General features: G+C 35.5%; 1 protein-coding gene across 1 annotated transcript; it reads right to left on the bottom strand.

Moving 5' to 3' along the window:
- Positions 1–11,438: 11,438 nt before the first annotated feature.
- Positions 11,439–15,453, bottom strand: LOC113094134 (thyroxine 5-deiodinase). The gene has a single exon (XM_074559901.1). It carries the CDS (start codon positions 14,852–14,854, stop codon positions 14,036–14,038), a length of 819 nt encoding a protein of 272 aa, XP_074416002.1. The 5' UTR covers positions 14,855–15,453; the 3' UTR covers positions 11,439–14,035.
- Between the last annotated feature and the right edge of the window lie 983 nt (positions 15,454–16,436).

The raw sequence follows: 16,436 nt of genomic DNA, 5'->3' as shown, positions 1-16,436 counted from the left end.
ATAAAATGCATCACAGTTTCCACAAAAATATTAACAGTTTTCAACACTGATAATAATCAGAAATGTTTCTCGAGCAGTAAATCATCATATTTTCATGATTTCTGAAGATCATGTGACACTGAAGACTGGAGGAATGATGCTGAAAATACAGCAGAGCATCACAGAAATACATTACACTTTAACACAGATTCACACAGAAAACAGATGATTTACATTTCAAAACTATTTCACAATTTTAACACTTTTTTTGGACAAAATAAATGCAGTTTTGGTTAATAAAAGAGACTCTTTTCAAAAATATAAAAAAACTTAATTGTTCCAAACTTCTCAACAGTACTGTAACATATTAGAGTAAGTGATATTGTGAGTGTTTGTGTTTAAATACTCATGTTTCGGCCTCACTTAGTGTGTAGCGAGCAGCTTCTCAATACCTGACAATCTTAATGTACTCGAGTAGTATGCCATGCTACCTGCAAAACAAAATCTGTAATAGAAATGCAAATTCAGCATGAAACCGTGTCTGATGCGTCACTCGTTTTTAACAAAGATGCTCCGTGTCTCTTTAGTGGCACAAAGAGATTGATGTCATAGCAACATGGTTCCCATGGTAACGCGGATGCAGATGTCATCGGTCCGAGTGGGATTACGTGTGTTTCTCTCCCCAAAACAGGACGCTTGTTTGCTTCTCTTTCCTTTGGCCCTCGACTAGGACAAGCTTTCACTGCTCTTTTAGAAACCGTAGGGAGGAGGTTTTCTGATTAAAAAGATCGTTTCATTGTGAGTTTAGACTGGATGTCTAAAAGTGAGATTTCCTTCTGATGAACACTTTGGATTAAAGCATCTGAAAATGCAGTAATATAAGCATAAATGTAAAAATGCCTTCAGGCATGTTTCTTTCATTATTTGCTTAATTTGCATAATTATCATATCTAATATTACATAAACGTGCAAAGGACTTTAATCTAGTGCACTGAACAAAGGCTTTCAGTCAGAAATTGCTAGTGAATTTCATAAATAATTATATATATATATATATATATATATATATATATATTCAATTTTAAGTAAATTTAATTAGGCTAATATGTTATTTGTATTTAATTTTAGTGTAAAATATTTAAGAAATATAATATCATTATCATCTCTTCACATTTTACAGTATAATTAGCATTTGTAGTTAGTTTTAGTTGGTTTTCATTTCTATTTTATGTAATGCATATACATTAAATATTAAAAATATGATTTGAAATATATTAAATATTATAACTCTCCAGAAAACCTGATTATCATTGTCATACATTATTATACATCTTTGTATTATATTGTTTTTGCTAGTTTTGAAGCTGCTAAAGCTATTTATTTCAGTGAATTTAACAGAGAGACTGGAAAACTGGGTCGGGCTTTCTGGGATGGTACTCAAATGGTTCAGATCATACTTAGAAGGGAGAGGCTATTATGTGAGTCTATGAGAGCATAAGTCTAAGTGGACGTCTATGACATGCGGAGTCCCACAAGGCTCGATTATAGCACCGCTCTTGTTTAGCCTGTATATGCTTCCATCACAGCTATGCTGATGATACCCAGATTTACCTAGCCTTATCTCCAAATGACTACAGCCCCATTGACTCCCTCTGCCAATGCATTGATGAAATTAATAGTTGGATGTGCCAGAACTTTCTTCAGTGCATTTGGAAACAAAGATGAAGTGTTCAGGGTGAATGCATACCTTGACTCTAGGGGTCTAACAACTAAAAATCATGTCAGGAATCTTGGTGTGATTCTGGAGACAGACCTTAGTTTCAGTAGTCATGTCAAAGCAGTAACTAAATCAGAATACTATCATTTAAAAAACATTGCAAGAATTAGATGTTTTGTTTCCAGCCAAGACTTGGAGAAACTAGTTCATGTCTTTATCACCAGCAGGGTGAACTATTGTAATGGGCTCCTCACTGGCCTTCCCAAAAAGACCATTAGACAGCTGCAGCTCATCCAGAACCAGAAGATCTGAGCATATCACACCAGTCCTCAGGTCCTTACACTGGCTTCCAGTTACATTTAGGATTGATTTTAAAGTAATTTTACTGGTTTAAATGCCACTAAATGACCTAGGACTGAAATATATTGCAGATGTGTTCACTGAATATAAACCTAACAGAGCACTCAGATCACTAGGATCGAGTCAGTTAGAAATACCAAAGGTTCACACAAAACAAGGGGAGTCCTCCTTTAGTTACTATGCTGCCCGCAGTTGGAATCAGCTTCCAGAAGAGATCAGATGTGCTAAAACACTAGTAACATTTAAATCTAGACTCAAAACACATATTTTTAGCTGTGCATTTGTTGAATGAGCACTGTGCAATGTCCGAACTAATTGCACTGTTTTTTACATAATCACTGTATTTGATGTAAAATCATTTTCTATTTTTAACTGTTTTGAATTCATTTTAAATAAGTCAATTTTTAAATCATTTCCAAAGTTTTAAAATTGCTTGTTTTAATTTTTTCTTTATAAAATATATGTATTTTCTTTTACATGCATAAATAAATTAAAACTAATTTGGTGGATTTATCTTTCTCTCAGATATAACAGCAAGTTATATTGAATTAAGCATTATATATATATTTATTTATTTTTATAGAAAAACCAAAATAGTGCTATATAATAATCTTTTTTTAACCTTTTTTTTTAGAATGCTTTATTTATAAATATTTTATGCATAAATAATGTGGGGGAGGGGAGTTGTGTTTTTTTATTTTATATATATTTATTAATTTTTTTATTTTAAATTGCTAAATTTTCAAAATAATTACAATGAAATGACAAGAAACGGATTCAATTGCACATGATTTTTTAATACACTGAAAAAAAAAATGTTTAAGTGAACTGATCTCAAATATTATGACATTTCATAATTCATCATCATTCCTCTGATAGTGCACAGATCACCCGTGCATGTAGTTTTGACTTTAATACTGTTTTTGAATCATGTTTACGATGAACACCCTACTGAAAAAACATCTTAAAGCGGCCTAAGCTGATTTTCTGGTCTTAGCTGCGTCAGTGTTATCTGTGTTGTTGGTGTTTGTACCTGATGAATGTCAATCTTACTGCTATCTTGACCCTGCTTTGTTCCTCGACCTCTGACCTCTGATTTTGGTTGGGCAACCGAACCCAATCAATGAGGTTAATGGTCAGATAATGATATATGAGAAAAATGTTTATTTCTCTCTTCCCGGCCTTGTTTTCCAGCATCAATATCTTGTTTTGTTTTGAAAATATATCTTGTATTTTATTTGGTATCTTACTTATTTGTTATTTACAAACTGTTTAAGCACAAATGTAATAATATTTAGTGAAGTCCATACTAAAGGAAGCAATAAATAAATATTGGGTGAGAAAAAATTATGTATTACAAGTCAGTTATATTCTCTAAAATTGATATTCTCTAAATACGCAGAGCCAATGTTAATCTAGTTTTAAATTTTTAATCGTATTTTTATTTTATTTTCAATTTATGGCATCTTAAATGTTACAGTATATTTAATTGCATTTCTGTTTGCAGATGTTAATTATCACATCATACATGATAATTATATTTCATGTTGTTTGCATCATTAGATCATGCATATCGCATCAAATATTACATGAATGTCCTGCAAAGGATTTTAATTGAGTGCATTGAAAATATATATATATATATATATATATATATATATATATATATATATATATATATATATATATATATATAATATATATATATTTTTTTTTAATTTTACAAAAAACAAAACAAAAAAACTACAAAGAAACAGAAGGTAATACACTGAATTAAGCATGAAATTAAGATGACTGTAAAATGTACTCCTATAATCTTTTATGTTTTATTTACATTTAAACTTTTTTTTTTGCATAAGTGCATTGAGTGTAGTGTAACTTTTATGTCTCAGTTAATTACAAAAAAGTTATTTATATCTAATAAATGCATTAACAAATTTAATTTAGATATTTGAATAATGCAAATAAATGCTGTTCATTAAACGTTATATTTATCGAAAAATCCTGGAAAGTAAAGTGCATCACCATTTCACATGGAATATGAAGCAGCAAAATGTTTTTTTTTAACATTGATAATAATCTGAAATGTTTCCTGAGAGTCAAATATATTTTTTTTTTTGTAATAATATTTCACAATTATTTTACTTTATTTTGATCAAATAAATTCAGCTTTGATGAGCCGAAGATGTTTATTTCAATATCATTAATAATTGTAATGTTTCCAAACTTTTGGCAGGCACTTTAATAATAATAACAATTTTAAATACTTTACTATAATATATTATAGTACTTTATTGTAATATATTATATTGTTATCATGATAATTAAATGCTGCTTATATATATATATATATATATATATATATATATATATATATATATATATATATATATATATATATATATATATATATATATATAATCTTTTTTTTTTACCGGACAATATGTACAGGTGCTGGTCATATAATTAGAATATCATCACAAAGTTGATTTCATTAATTCCATTCAAAAAGTGAAACTTGTATATTATATTCATTCATTACACACAGACTGATATATTTCAAATGTTTATTTCTTTTAATTTTTATGATTATAACTGACAACTAAGGAAAATCCCAAATCCTGTATCTCAGAAAATTAGAATATTGTGAAAAGGTTCAATATTGAAAACACCTGGTGTCACACTCTAATCAGCTAATTAACTCAAAACACCTGCAAACCCTTTAAATGTTCTCTCAGTCTAGTTCTGTAGGACACACAATCATGGGAAAGAATGCTGACCTGACAGTTGTCCAAAAGACGACCATTGACACCTTGCACAAGGAGGACAAGACACAAAAGGTCATTGCAAAAGAGGCTGGCTGTTCACAGAGCTCTGTGTCCAAGCACATTAATAGAGAGGCGGAGGGAGGGAAAAGATGTGGTAGAAGAAAAGTGTACAAGCAATAGGTATATCCTGGAGAGGATTGTGAAACAAAACCCATTCAAAAATGTGGGGGAGATTCACAAAGAGTGGACTGCAGCTGGAGCCAGTGCTTCAAGAACCACTACACACAGACGTATGCAAGACATGGGTTTCAGCTTCGCATTCCTTGTGTCAAGCCTCTCCTGAACAACAGACAGCGTCAGAAGAGTCTCGCTTCAGAAAGGACTGGACTGCTGCTGAGTGGACCACAGTTATGTTCTCTGATGAAAGTAAATCAGGGTCCCAGAGTCTGGAGGAAGAGAGGAGAGGCACACAATCCACGTTGCTTGAGGTCCAGTGTAAAGTTTCCACAGTCAGTGATGGTTTGGGGTGCCATGTCATCTGCTGGTGTTGGTCCACTGTGTTTTCTGAGGTCAAAGGTCAACACAGCCATATACCAGGAAGTTTTAGAGCACTTCATGCTTCCTGCTGCTGACCAACTTTATGGAGATGCAGATTTCATTTTCCAACAGGACTTTTTGTCTCTAGCTGATCACATGCCTGAAAAGGCTTTAGAAACAATTTCCACTCAACAATTGCAAGTAAATTTCACAAATAACATAAAAGAAAATAAATTTGTTTTAGTAAGTAATTTTTTACAGTGCATCAACAATTGGTGTAGAAACTATTTTCACTCAGAAATTGTGGGGGGAAAAAACAGGAAGTACACAAAAAAAAAAAAGCTAGACTTTTGGGAAATTTGGATTTACACAACTTTTGTGTTAAAAATGTAATGTAAAAATGTAACCCAACAGTTGAATCAGTCCATATTTGACCCAAAGCTGGGTTGAAATAACCCAGCATTTAACATTAAATTAAATTCTACTTAAAAACTCAACCTTTTAGTTTTATTTATGGTTTAGAATTTATAAATGTTTTTACAGCACATAAATTAAAACAAAATTGTAATGGAAACCATTTTCCCCAAAAATTGTTAGTAACTTTAAAAAGCACAGTAACACTGAATGAAGAGTTGCATTTTGAAGTAGAAATATTGAGACCATTGAGCCTCAGTGTTAGTTTGATATCTAAAGAGCGTCACGTGTAAACTGACCTCGAGTCGAGGCTCTTTGGTGTAACGGCACACAAGCATTACCCAATTAAACGCTCTATTATGAGCAGAGACGCAGAATCCAGGGGTGACTCAAGGTAATCATATGACCGGTTGGAGATCAGAAAGCTTTCAGTGAATGTAGAGCACAATCCCTGAGCTCAGATCCAGCCAAAAACAACAGCCTCATCTGCCCCCGTTTGCCTCTTAATTTGCTTAGCTCGTTTCAGCCAATCTTGAGTTATTTTGTGGAGAATTTGCCCTAGTTTTTGCATCTCAAACGGGGAGACCGGACTCACAGAGAGACCTTGTTTTCTTCAGGATGTAATCCAGCCATGTTTTCTTGGTGTGTTGACCTGAACCGAGGTGAATCTGGCCCCTCGTTTGATTGATTCTGTGGCCCTGAGCGTGTTTTTCTGATGTTTGGGGACGATCGCTATAACAGATCCCTCTAACGACACTCGAGGGAAATTACCTGTTTGCACTCGTTCCTCGCAGACTTTCATCTAAACATAGAAACATCATGAGAAATCAGTTTAGCATAGTCTACTCACATCACTGAAATATATTATTTCTTCCATCAGTAAACGTCCCATTTTTTGATGTTTAACTCATTAAAATGTTACTTTTAGCAATGATGCATTGAATGGATCAAAATTGATGTTTAAGACAACTGTAAAATGCAACCGTAACATTCTATTCATGAGGTTAAAGCAAGTGTCATGAGACTAGCCTTTATATCTAATGCTTTAAAAAGTATTTTTATGCTTTAAGCTATGAATTTATTATATTTTATATAAAATAAATATTTTACAAAATTGATTTTGAAATAAAATTAAAGCCATGTGTCTTAATAAGTTGTGTTCCGAATTTGAAGTTGATATTAAAAAATAATAATAATTGAGATTGCTATGCAATTTTATTTAGGTGTTATAACACAAACAGCCACCGGGTGCTTTCTAAACTTTAATGGGAAAAAAAAAGTTTGGTTTTATTTACCAAATATGGAAGATCATAAAAAGTTTTGGTTCTAAAAGACCATAACTCATTTTCTAATATAACTCCTCCCACTTAGGGGGAGGAGCCTGCTAAAAGATTTTAAAGCACCATTTCTATGGTAATGCGATGTCTTATTTGAAAATGGTTTCACAGGATGAATTTTAAGGTTTTAAGTAGGGCCGGGACTTTAACGCGTTAATCGAGATTAATTAATTACACAAAAAATAACGCGTTAATTAAGATTAATTAATTACAGAAGGAAATTTTCCCGCATCTTTAATAACGTATTTTTGCACCGCGGAACGTTTCTCACTGGATGAGTTTCGGCGGGACCGATTATACTGAAGCACCAACTAGCGTTCGCATATCACTGCAGCACATCGAGCCTCAAGTATCACCTCAACGCAAAACATATAGCAGCTAGCGTGGACTTTACACTTTATGTTGAACTATGTATTATTTTGTTGGTGCAACAGTTTATGTTGAACTCTTTATTGTTTTGGCCAAGGTTAAAGAGTGTTGGACCTCTGAAGCAACAGAGAGAGGTTTCCAATGTTCTGAATGTAATTGACAGTATTGTGTTTTACTTAAAAAACAGGTTACAGAAGGTTCCAGCACCTATAAGTTCCTGAATTTCGGAAATATACTATTACTAAACTGTTTCTAAATATGCTATTGCTACACTTAATGGCAAAAATTGCACTGGTCTGCTAGACTTGGTTGAACAAAAATAAACAATATTTTGTTGCTTAAGCTTATGTATTCAGTCATTATTCAATGGTATACTATAAATCCATGTGAAAAAAAATTACTTCTCACTGTTCTCAGGTCAAATATTTATATGCGATTAAAATGCGATTAATTTCGATTAATTAATTACAAAGCCTCTAATTAATTAGAATAATTTTTTTAATCGAGTCCCGGCCCTAGTTTTAAGCTTTCAGATGATATATAATTTATGATGTTTGCTAAAAACGAAGAAGTTTTGTGACAAAGGTCTGAAATCCTGTTAAGATGAATATGTTTTGAGGTGCACTCTTGTCATAAATGAATCTATTGTTGTTCCTAAGTAATTTCTAACAACGAACAAATACAATATCTATCTAAGATTCTTAGACCTTACCAAAATTTGTATTCCGTGGTGAAAACATAACTATGACTATTTTATTTTACGTAAAAATTAATACTTTTACTCATTAAATTGATCAAAAGTGACAGTAAGGACATATAAAATGTTACGCAAGATTTCTGTCAAATTAATGATTTCTATTCATCAACGAATCTTAAAAAATAAATCACAATTTAAACAAAAATATAAATCGTTTTCAGCATTGCTAATAAGCAGAAATATATTTTCATGATTTCTGAAGATCATGTGACACTGAAGACTGGAGGAATGATGCTGAAAATACAGCGGAGCATCACAGAAATAAATTACACTTTAACACAGATTCACTCAGAAAACAGATGATTTAGATTATAATAATATTTCACAATTTTTACTGTATTTTTTATCAAATAAATGGTGAGCACTCTTTTAAGAGCTCGAGAATTGTTAATTATTCCAAACTTTCAACTGGCAGTGCACTGTATATTATTAACAACACCTTGATGTAAATAAATTAAATATTTATAATTAATTAATTCTTAAAGTATATGTGGTTTTCAAACACACACTCACAATCTGTCAAATGGCAAAACCCACGGCAGAATCTGAAGTGAGCTTAACGTGTCGCAGGCCTCCGGAGAGCTGGCATTTTGTTTTAATCTGGTGACCTTTTATCATAATAATTCATATTGTGTCTCTTCTACAGGAGCGAGAGAAAGAGAGAGAGAGAGAGAGAGAGAGAGAGATCCTGTAAGTTCTGCTGTTTCTATCAGCTCTGAGTCTTTATGAACTTCTTGATCCGTATTTATCATTCACAGGGTCAAAGCCTTTCATAGCAGAACTACGATAGCAGTTGACGGATATTAAAAGGTTTCTGATGCAGTTAACGATCGCGTGGGAGTTTTCAGCGTTCACCTCTGACTCAGATCGAGTCACGTTTATTTCTGTAGTGCTTTATACAAAGCAGAATGATTCAAAACTGAGATAGATCAGTGATGTATCACAGAAATAAATTACATTTGAATATATGTTTAAATTCAAAAAAATTCTTTTAAATTGTAATAATATTTCACAATTTTTACTGTATTTTTGATCAAATAAATGCTCCCTTAGTGAGCAGAAGAGACTTAAATCATTAAAAATCTGAATTATTTCCTTTGGTTTATTTGTAGTGCACTGTATATTCTGCTATATTGGTATAATTTTTGTATTATTATTATTATTTTTATATATTGTAATTCATCTGTGAGTTTAGTTAATTAACTTTTTTTGAATTTGTAAATGCCTGTAGAAACAATGATCGAGAAAAATCATAAAACATTGCTGAAAAAGTGGGCAAGCACCTCATATCTTCCTTCTTTTATACATATTTTGTTGTTGATTTCCAGAATAAGCCGCTTTCATTCACTTCTTTTTAGCAGGAATAACTGAAGAGAAGGATTCTGAGATTACCTGATGTTGAAGAATTTAAGGAGACATACTAGAGCTCATGTCAAAATCTGGCTTTTGATTGCACACTTCTGTATCTTGTAAAAATCTGAGCTCTGTTAAAGTGAAGAGAGCATGCAAACAAGTGAAATGCATCCTGTTTTCAAAGTTAAATATTGCTTGAAATATTACAGGCTACATTTGTTAAATATTTTAGTAGGAGACATTTAGCTGAAAATAGATTATTTATTTATTTATGCAGTATATGCAATATTTCCCCTCACAAATATCATGCAGAAACAGGGTTTTCAAGCCAAATTTGGGAAATCCTAGTAGAACTAGAGGAAGGTCGTGAATTGCAAGTGCTAAGTTAAATTACATACAAATATATTCGCCGAGACTTTTACTGTCAGAGAGATGAAGAACATCATGACAAGACATCTTTCCTCTGTTTCTTTTGGCAAAGCCACTGAACTACGCCACAGTTTAAGGACAAAGAGAAAGAGCCGTTTGTGTTTACAATAAAGAGTCTCATCTGCTCTCCGGGACTGCATTTATCTGATCAAAAATAAAGTAAAAATAGTGAAATATTATTCTAAAGTAAAACAACTGTGTTCTGTGTGAATCTGTGTTAAAGTGTAATTTATTTCTGTGATGCTCCGCTGTATTTCCAGCATCATTCCTCCAGTCTTCAGTGTCACATGATCTTCAGAAATCAGAATAATATGATGATTTACTGCTCGAGAAACATTTCTGATTATTATCAATGTTAGAAATGCTGAAAAGATCTTTTACACAGCTAAATTAATGCATTATATTGATCAAAAGTGTTTTGATTATTCTGATTTCTGAAGATCATGTGACACATGGAGGAATGATGGAAAGGGCATCACAGAAATAAATCACACTTTAACACAGATTCACACAGAAAACAGCTGTTTTACTTTAGAATAATATTTTAGAATTTTTACTGTATTTGTGATCAAATAAACTCTGCCTTGCTAAGCACTCTGTGTAAAGGCAAGTGAACATGTAGCAATATTATTCTGCATGTCTTTTGTCTGTAAAGCAGATTATAAATACAGTTAAATACTGTCTCAGAATGCACTGTAACAAGTGCAGTAAAAATATCCGAAACAAAAGTGAGAGAAATGTTGAGTATACATTTTCAACACATTTATAATCCTATATTTAAGTTATCTTTGTATTCTCATTTTTATTAGATTCTCTCATAAAGCTTAGATGTCAAATTTGATTGTTCCATTTAATTATTTGTATCGTTTGTGTAGAACATTCCTTATTAGTTGCCTATGAGATGTCGTTTATTTGGGTTTATTTTAACAGGTTAGCTTATCAAACATAATGTCTGATACAATGTTTCTTTCAGCTTTCAAAACAGACCAATCTGTAAATATGTTCTTGTTCTGTTTTGTCTTTGATTATAATATTTTTGTGTTTGCGTTCACAATGAGCCTTTAATATGTTTTAAAGTTTAGATCAATTCTTTATATTTTAATGCATTGCTTGACAGCTGTAAACAAACTGTAAGCACTATTATTTGTAATTAATTTGACAATTTTTTTTTTCTTTAATTGCAATATTTCAACCAAGGTTGTGCATTACAGTGATTTTATATTTCTCATGTTAAAGCTCCTAAATTTTTACAATATGCACTTTTAAATGCATTTTAAAAATATAAGCTTAAAAGGAAAAAAGCCTGAATGTTTGTGCTTTTACAGCCCTGAGGGGAAATATGAGAGAGATTGTATGTTTGCATGTCAAAAGAAAACCAAAAATATTATAGTTTGGACAAAAATAAAAATGCATGTCAATAAAATACATCAATTATTTATTTGTCGGCAATAAATTATCACGCCGTATCTAACACGACTTTATTTTTATATTTCAGGTCCATTCGAGGAGTCAAACTCACCTAGAAATTACAGATAAGCCTGATTTAGAGGGTGCTCTACCATTTATTTAAAAAAAGTGTTCAATAAAATATACACCATTTACAAAACAACATTTGGCAATACGTCTGGAGGCCATTTCTCTGTCCTGTACTCTAGTGTCAAATTACATCAGTATCGGTTTTCTGGTTAAAATCCTTTTAAAAACCGATCTTCACAATAACTCCAGAGTACAATGAAAGGGCCTCCTGGCCGCACACACACACACACACACACACACAAGGGAAAATACCATACAAAAATAAAACAGGATATGTTTCAGATAGATAGATATACCGTTTCTGCAATATCTCAAATAAAATGCCAGGTTGGATTGACATGAAACGAGTCGGCCTAAAGAACAGAGATGAAGCACAACAGCTATCATGCGGTCACAAACATCTGTCTAGATAACTGTATGCATGAAACTAAACCCCAGCGTTTGCAGTGTTGTGTTCGACCGTAGCAGCAGCTGAAGACACTGATTCGACGGCTGTGTTCAAAACCTGGCGAGCTGCGCATCTAGATGCTCAAAATGCATGTTTAAGAGAAGTCTTTTCTAGTCTAGCTCCAGGGTTTTCAGAACTAGGAAGCTATTTTTCTATGACAGCACTTTATTTAAAATTCTAGTTCTAAGCACATCATAAGTCTGTTTTTTCAAATGGTGTAAGCAGCATTTCTTCTCACCCAGGATCTTGTTGTTTTTTTTTTTAAGAGCCATCTACAGCATTTCTAAGGTGATCTACAGAAACGTTCAGTGTGAGAAGTGCACAGACAGTCACTGAGTTTTGAACACAGCTAATGACTTTAATATAAAGACACGAGATTGAGCTGAGAAAGCATCCATCCAGCAGCGCTCATGTATAATCTCTTTTCTCCTCCTGGAGTACCTTCATGGGCCCGCAGGGGTCCACACACTTTAAAAAAAAAACTCTTAAAAATGCTTTCATTGGTGTAACCTAATGTCATGTTTCATGTCTAGGTTACCTGAGAGAATGCTTTTACCGTGCATGGACCCCTGGCTAAAAATAAAGACCCCTGGCTCAATGCACGCTCCGTCAAGACCTTCTTGAGAACATCTCAATGCAGCTGAGAAAGTGTGTAGACCGAGACGATCTATAATGGAACTTTTCGCAAACATCGAGCCGCTACACTCTTAGAAACAAAGGTGCTTCGTGATGTCATTTTTGTCTAAATGGTTTCTGTAGAGAACCTTAAACATCTGAAGAACCTTTATGTTTCACAAAAGCTTCTTTGAAGGTTCCTCAGACGATAAGAAGGAAAGAAAGAGATTTGTGGTTGTTTGTGGAACCGAAAATGGTTGTTCGATGGCATCGCTGTGAAGTACCTTTCACTCTCTCTCTAAAAAATAAAGCTTTCAAAGAAGGATTTTCACAGTGATGTCATAGAAGAACCCTTCAGTGAACAGTTCCCAAAAGAACCTTTTTTTCTCATTGTGTGAAGAACATTTTTTAATAAACTAGAGAACTACTGTAAAGAATGTGGAATGAGAAGGTTCTATGTATGGTAAAGGTTCTTTGTGGATCCATCGATGCCAATAAAAACCTTTCTTTTGAAGCGGAGAGACATTGCAGGCAAACACAGGGTTTTATTTTTCATGAACCTGTCAAGTTTGAAATTTAGTTTTTTCATAAAGTGTTTTTTTTTTTTTTTCAGACTAGTGGAAAGAAAACAATGCCTCAGTTGCGTATTTTAGAAAACGTGTATTACAAAAAAAAATGTTTGCAATTATCAATGTAATCAACTGTAAGGGAAGGCGATGACTACACTCAGGAAAAAAAGGTACAAAAGATTTCCCTGATGCGGAACCTTTTAAAAGGTACGATTTTGTACCTTTTAAGTACTAAGATATACACTTTAGCTACTAATGTGAACCTCTAACCTTTAGACACAAAGGTGTGCCCAGTGACAACTTTTGTATCTTTTTTCCTGAGAGTGCATTAGTTAATTCTATATATTTCTATCCTATTCCCCTGCAGTGTCTCGCGTCAAGCACCTGTATTTCTAAAAGTGTCCGGATTGAAATGCAGCCAACGGCTTGATAAAGACAAGACCCTGCTGAAAACAACAACAATAGAAACCATCACAGACATTCAGATGGTTTCAACAGCAAACCACCAGCTATTAAACCAATTCAGAATGATTTGGGACACATTCCATGACGACTGCATGGTTTTAACAAGCCACCAATAAAAGTTGACCGATTCCCAGTAGAAACCCACAGGGTCCATGACTGTTTCCATTCAAACCAGCACAAGCCGGTAATCTCCCGCCAGCACACGTGCATCTACAGACGCTCTGCTCATCTGCTTTAAGATCTCTTTATAATTAAGACGTCAGCAGATGCGTTATCATCTCGCAGACGCGCGCGTGCTAACATCACCAGTTCAACCGTTACACATGTATGATGGTGTCTATATGTGTTTTTTCGTTTTCAGCAGGGAGAGAAAACATCCGTCTTAAACGTGCACCACGGTCTCCGCGTTAGAAGCTTCCAGATCGCTCCGGTAGCGCTCGAGCCAGTCTCTGAGCTCCGACACCCGGTAGCCTTCCGGTCCCCTGCCGCCTTGATACACGACCTTGTCGTCCTTCAGTATGTAGAGGCGCTCGAAATAAGCGCCGTACGCCGAGTTCGAGGAGTTCTCCATGGTGTCCACGACCACGGCGCTCCCCGGTGCCTCGCGGTTCATGAGCTGCGCGGCGCGGAGTCTGTCCTCCAGGCAGCGGTGCCGGGGGATCTGGTACGGCGCGTCGGAACTCACCCAGCCGTCTGAAGGATGCGCTTCCTCGATGTACACCAGCAGCGAGTCCGCGATGTCCGCGTACTGCCGCGCGACGCGCTGGAACGCCGCGAGGCGCGTCATGAACGGCGGTCAGGAGCAGCTCCCGAAGTTGAGGATCAGGGGTCTCCTCCCGCGGGCGTAGTCCAGGATCCGCTGCGCGCCTCTCCGCGACGCGCTGTCCAGCGGGACCACCTCGGTGTTGGGCGCCGCGCCGCCCAGACGCGCCGTCTTGAAGAAGTCCAGCTTGTGTCCGTACCACACCGCGCGCAGCGACTCGAGCGTGAACATCTTGTTGGAGTCTGACACGCAGAGCGGAGGGTCGTCGGGGCTCAGGTCGCTCTCGCGCATCTTCGTGAGCACCTTCCTCCGGATGCACAGGAAATCCAGGAGCCACAGCATCACGGCGGCGAGCAGGAAGCGCGGCAGCAGCATGACGCACACAGCGGCGTTTTTCAGCGCCGTTTGGACACCTGCGGATCCGTGCAGCATCTCCATCCCCACAGATACAGCCGTGTCGATCTCCGCGCTTTCCCTCTCTCTCTCTCTCTCGCTCTCTCTCTCCCTCCCTCTCTATCTCTCTCTTTCTTTCTATCTAGCTCCGAGTTCCGCTTTTTATAGGACTAGTAAGGATTTGAATGAAAAACAACCCGCCTCCGCCCCGCGCCCCGCGCCCGTGCCGCCTCCTCACATGGACGGGATTACCTCCCGTCAACTCTGCTGTGTGGAGGAGAGCGAGCGCGCGCGCGCGGCACGCTGGTGTTTGACAGCTCCACTTCGGAATGCATCGGTGCTTGTAATGCATCGCGTCAAAAAAACCTGAATTCCCCTGCTGAACGCTAGATGCTGACAGAGATGTTGAACGTGACAGTGGACGTGAACTTGGTGAAGTCGACGGAAAGATAGAGTGATGAGATGAGAGAATGATTGTTAGACTGTCGAGAGAGATGTTCAGGTGTTTAAAAGAACAGCTGCATTTTTTGAAAGCGTTGGTGGATTTAATGTAACACGCAAACATGTTTCTCAGATCGTTAGACACGACTGTTGCATTGCTGGTTTTAATGCTTCTTGATGCAATGATGATATGTAAAATATCATCTTTTAATGCATTAGTGGTTTTAGTGCAACACACAGTGCAACACACACAGATGTAGACCGTTTGACATGACAGCTGCATTTTTAATGCATTGGTGCTTTTAATGCATAACGCTTAATACAAGATTTCTTTTTTATTAAACATGCTGTAAAGCTGAGAGAGATTGCATGATTATTTGCTCAACATGTTTTAATGCATTGGTGGTTTTTAAAACATGCTTCTCTGTGAGCACTCGACAAATGTTAGATTGTTCAACATGACAGTTGCATAATGCATTGGTGGTGTGAATTCGTCATGTCTGGACATGTTTCTTATTGCAATGGTGAAACACAGATAGCTGTTAGATCGTTTGTCATGACAGTTGCATTGCTGGTTTTAATTCTTCTTAATGCATGACGTGTTTCTTATTGGTCAAATCAAGAGAGATGCTGAGAGATGTCAGATTGTTTGAAACGCAGTTGCACTTTAAATGCATTGGCGAAAGTGCTGCTTAATGAAAATACATAATTAGTGGAGTCAAGAGAGATGTTAGATTATCTGACAAATGACTGTTGAAGTTTCCTAATGCATTGTGTCAGGAGGAGCTTCTTTATGAACTTGCAACAAAGTTTAAAGATGCTGAGATGTTTTTCATGATTTTACATGACAACTGTGATTTTTAATGCATTGGTGGTTATATATAGAAGTGCTTCTTAATAAAAACATTGGTGGAACTTGTGAGAGCGATATGTGCTGAAATAGATGACAAATGATTATTTAATTCGATTGTTTGACAAATGATACTTATGATACTTGATACAAATGATACTTTTAATGCATTTGCGGATTTAATGCATCATGTATACAGCGATGAGAGAGGTATTAGTTATGACAGCATGAAAAATTATAGTTGTGCTATTTAACGCTATAGCACTTTTGAGGCATGCATAATGCAGTTTTCATGAAGTATCTCAAACATTTTAATGCACTGTGTCAAGAAATGCA

This window comes from Carassius auratus, unplaced genomic scaffold (genome assembly GCF_003368295.1).
Source record: "Carassius auratus strain Wakin unplaced genomic scaffold, ASM336829v1 scaf_tig00215261, whole genome shotgun sequence".
NCBI classification, from domain to species: Eukaryota; Metazoa; Chordata; class Actinopteri; order Cypriniformes; family Cyprinidae; genus Carassius; species Carassius auratus.
Note: the sequence above shows the minus strand (reverse complement) of the source record. Positions and strands in the feature narration are given on the sequence as shown.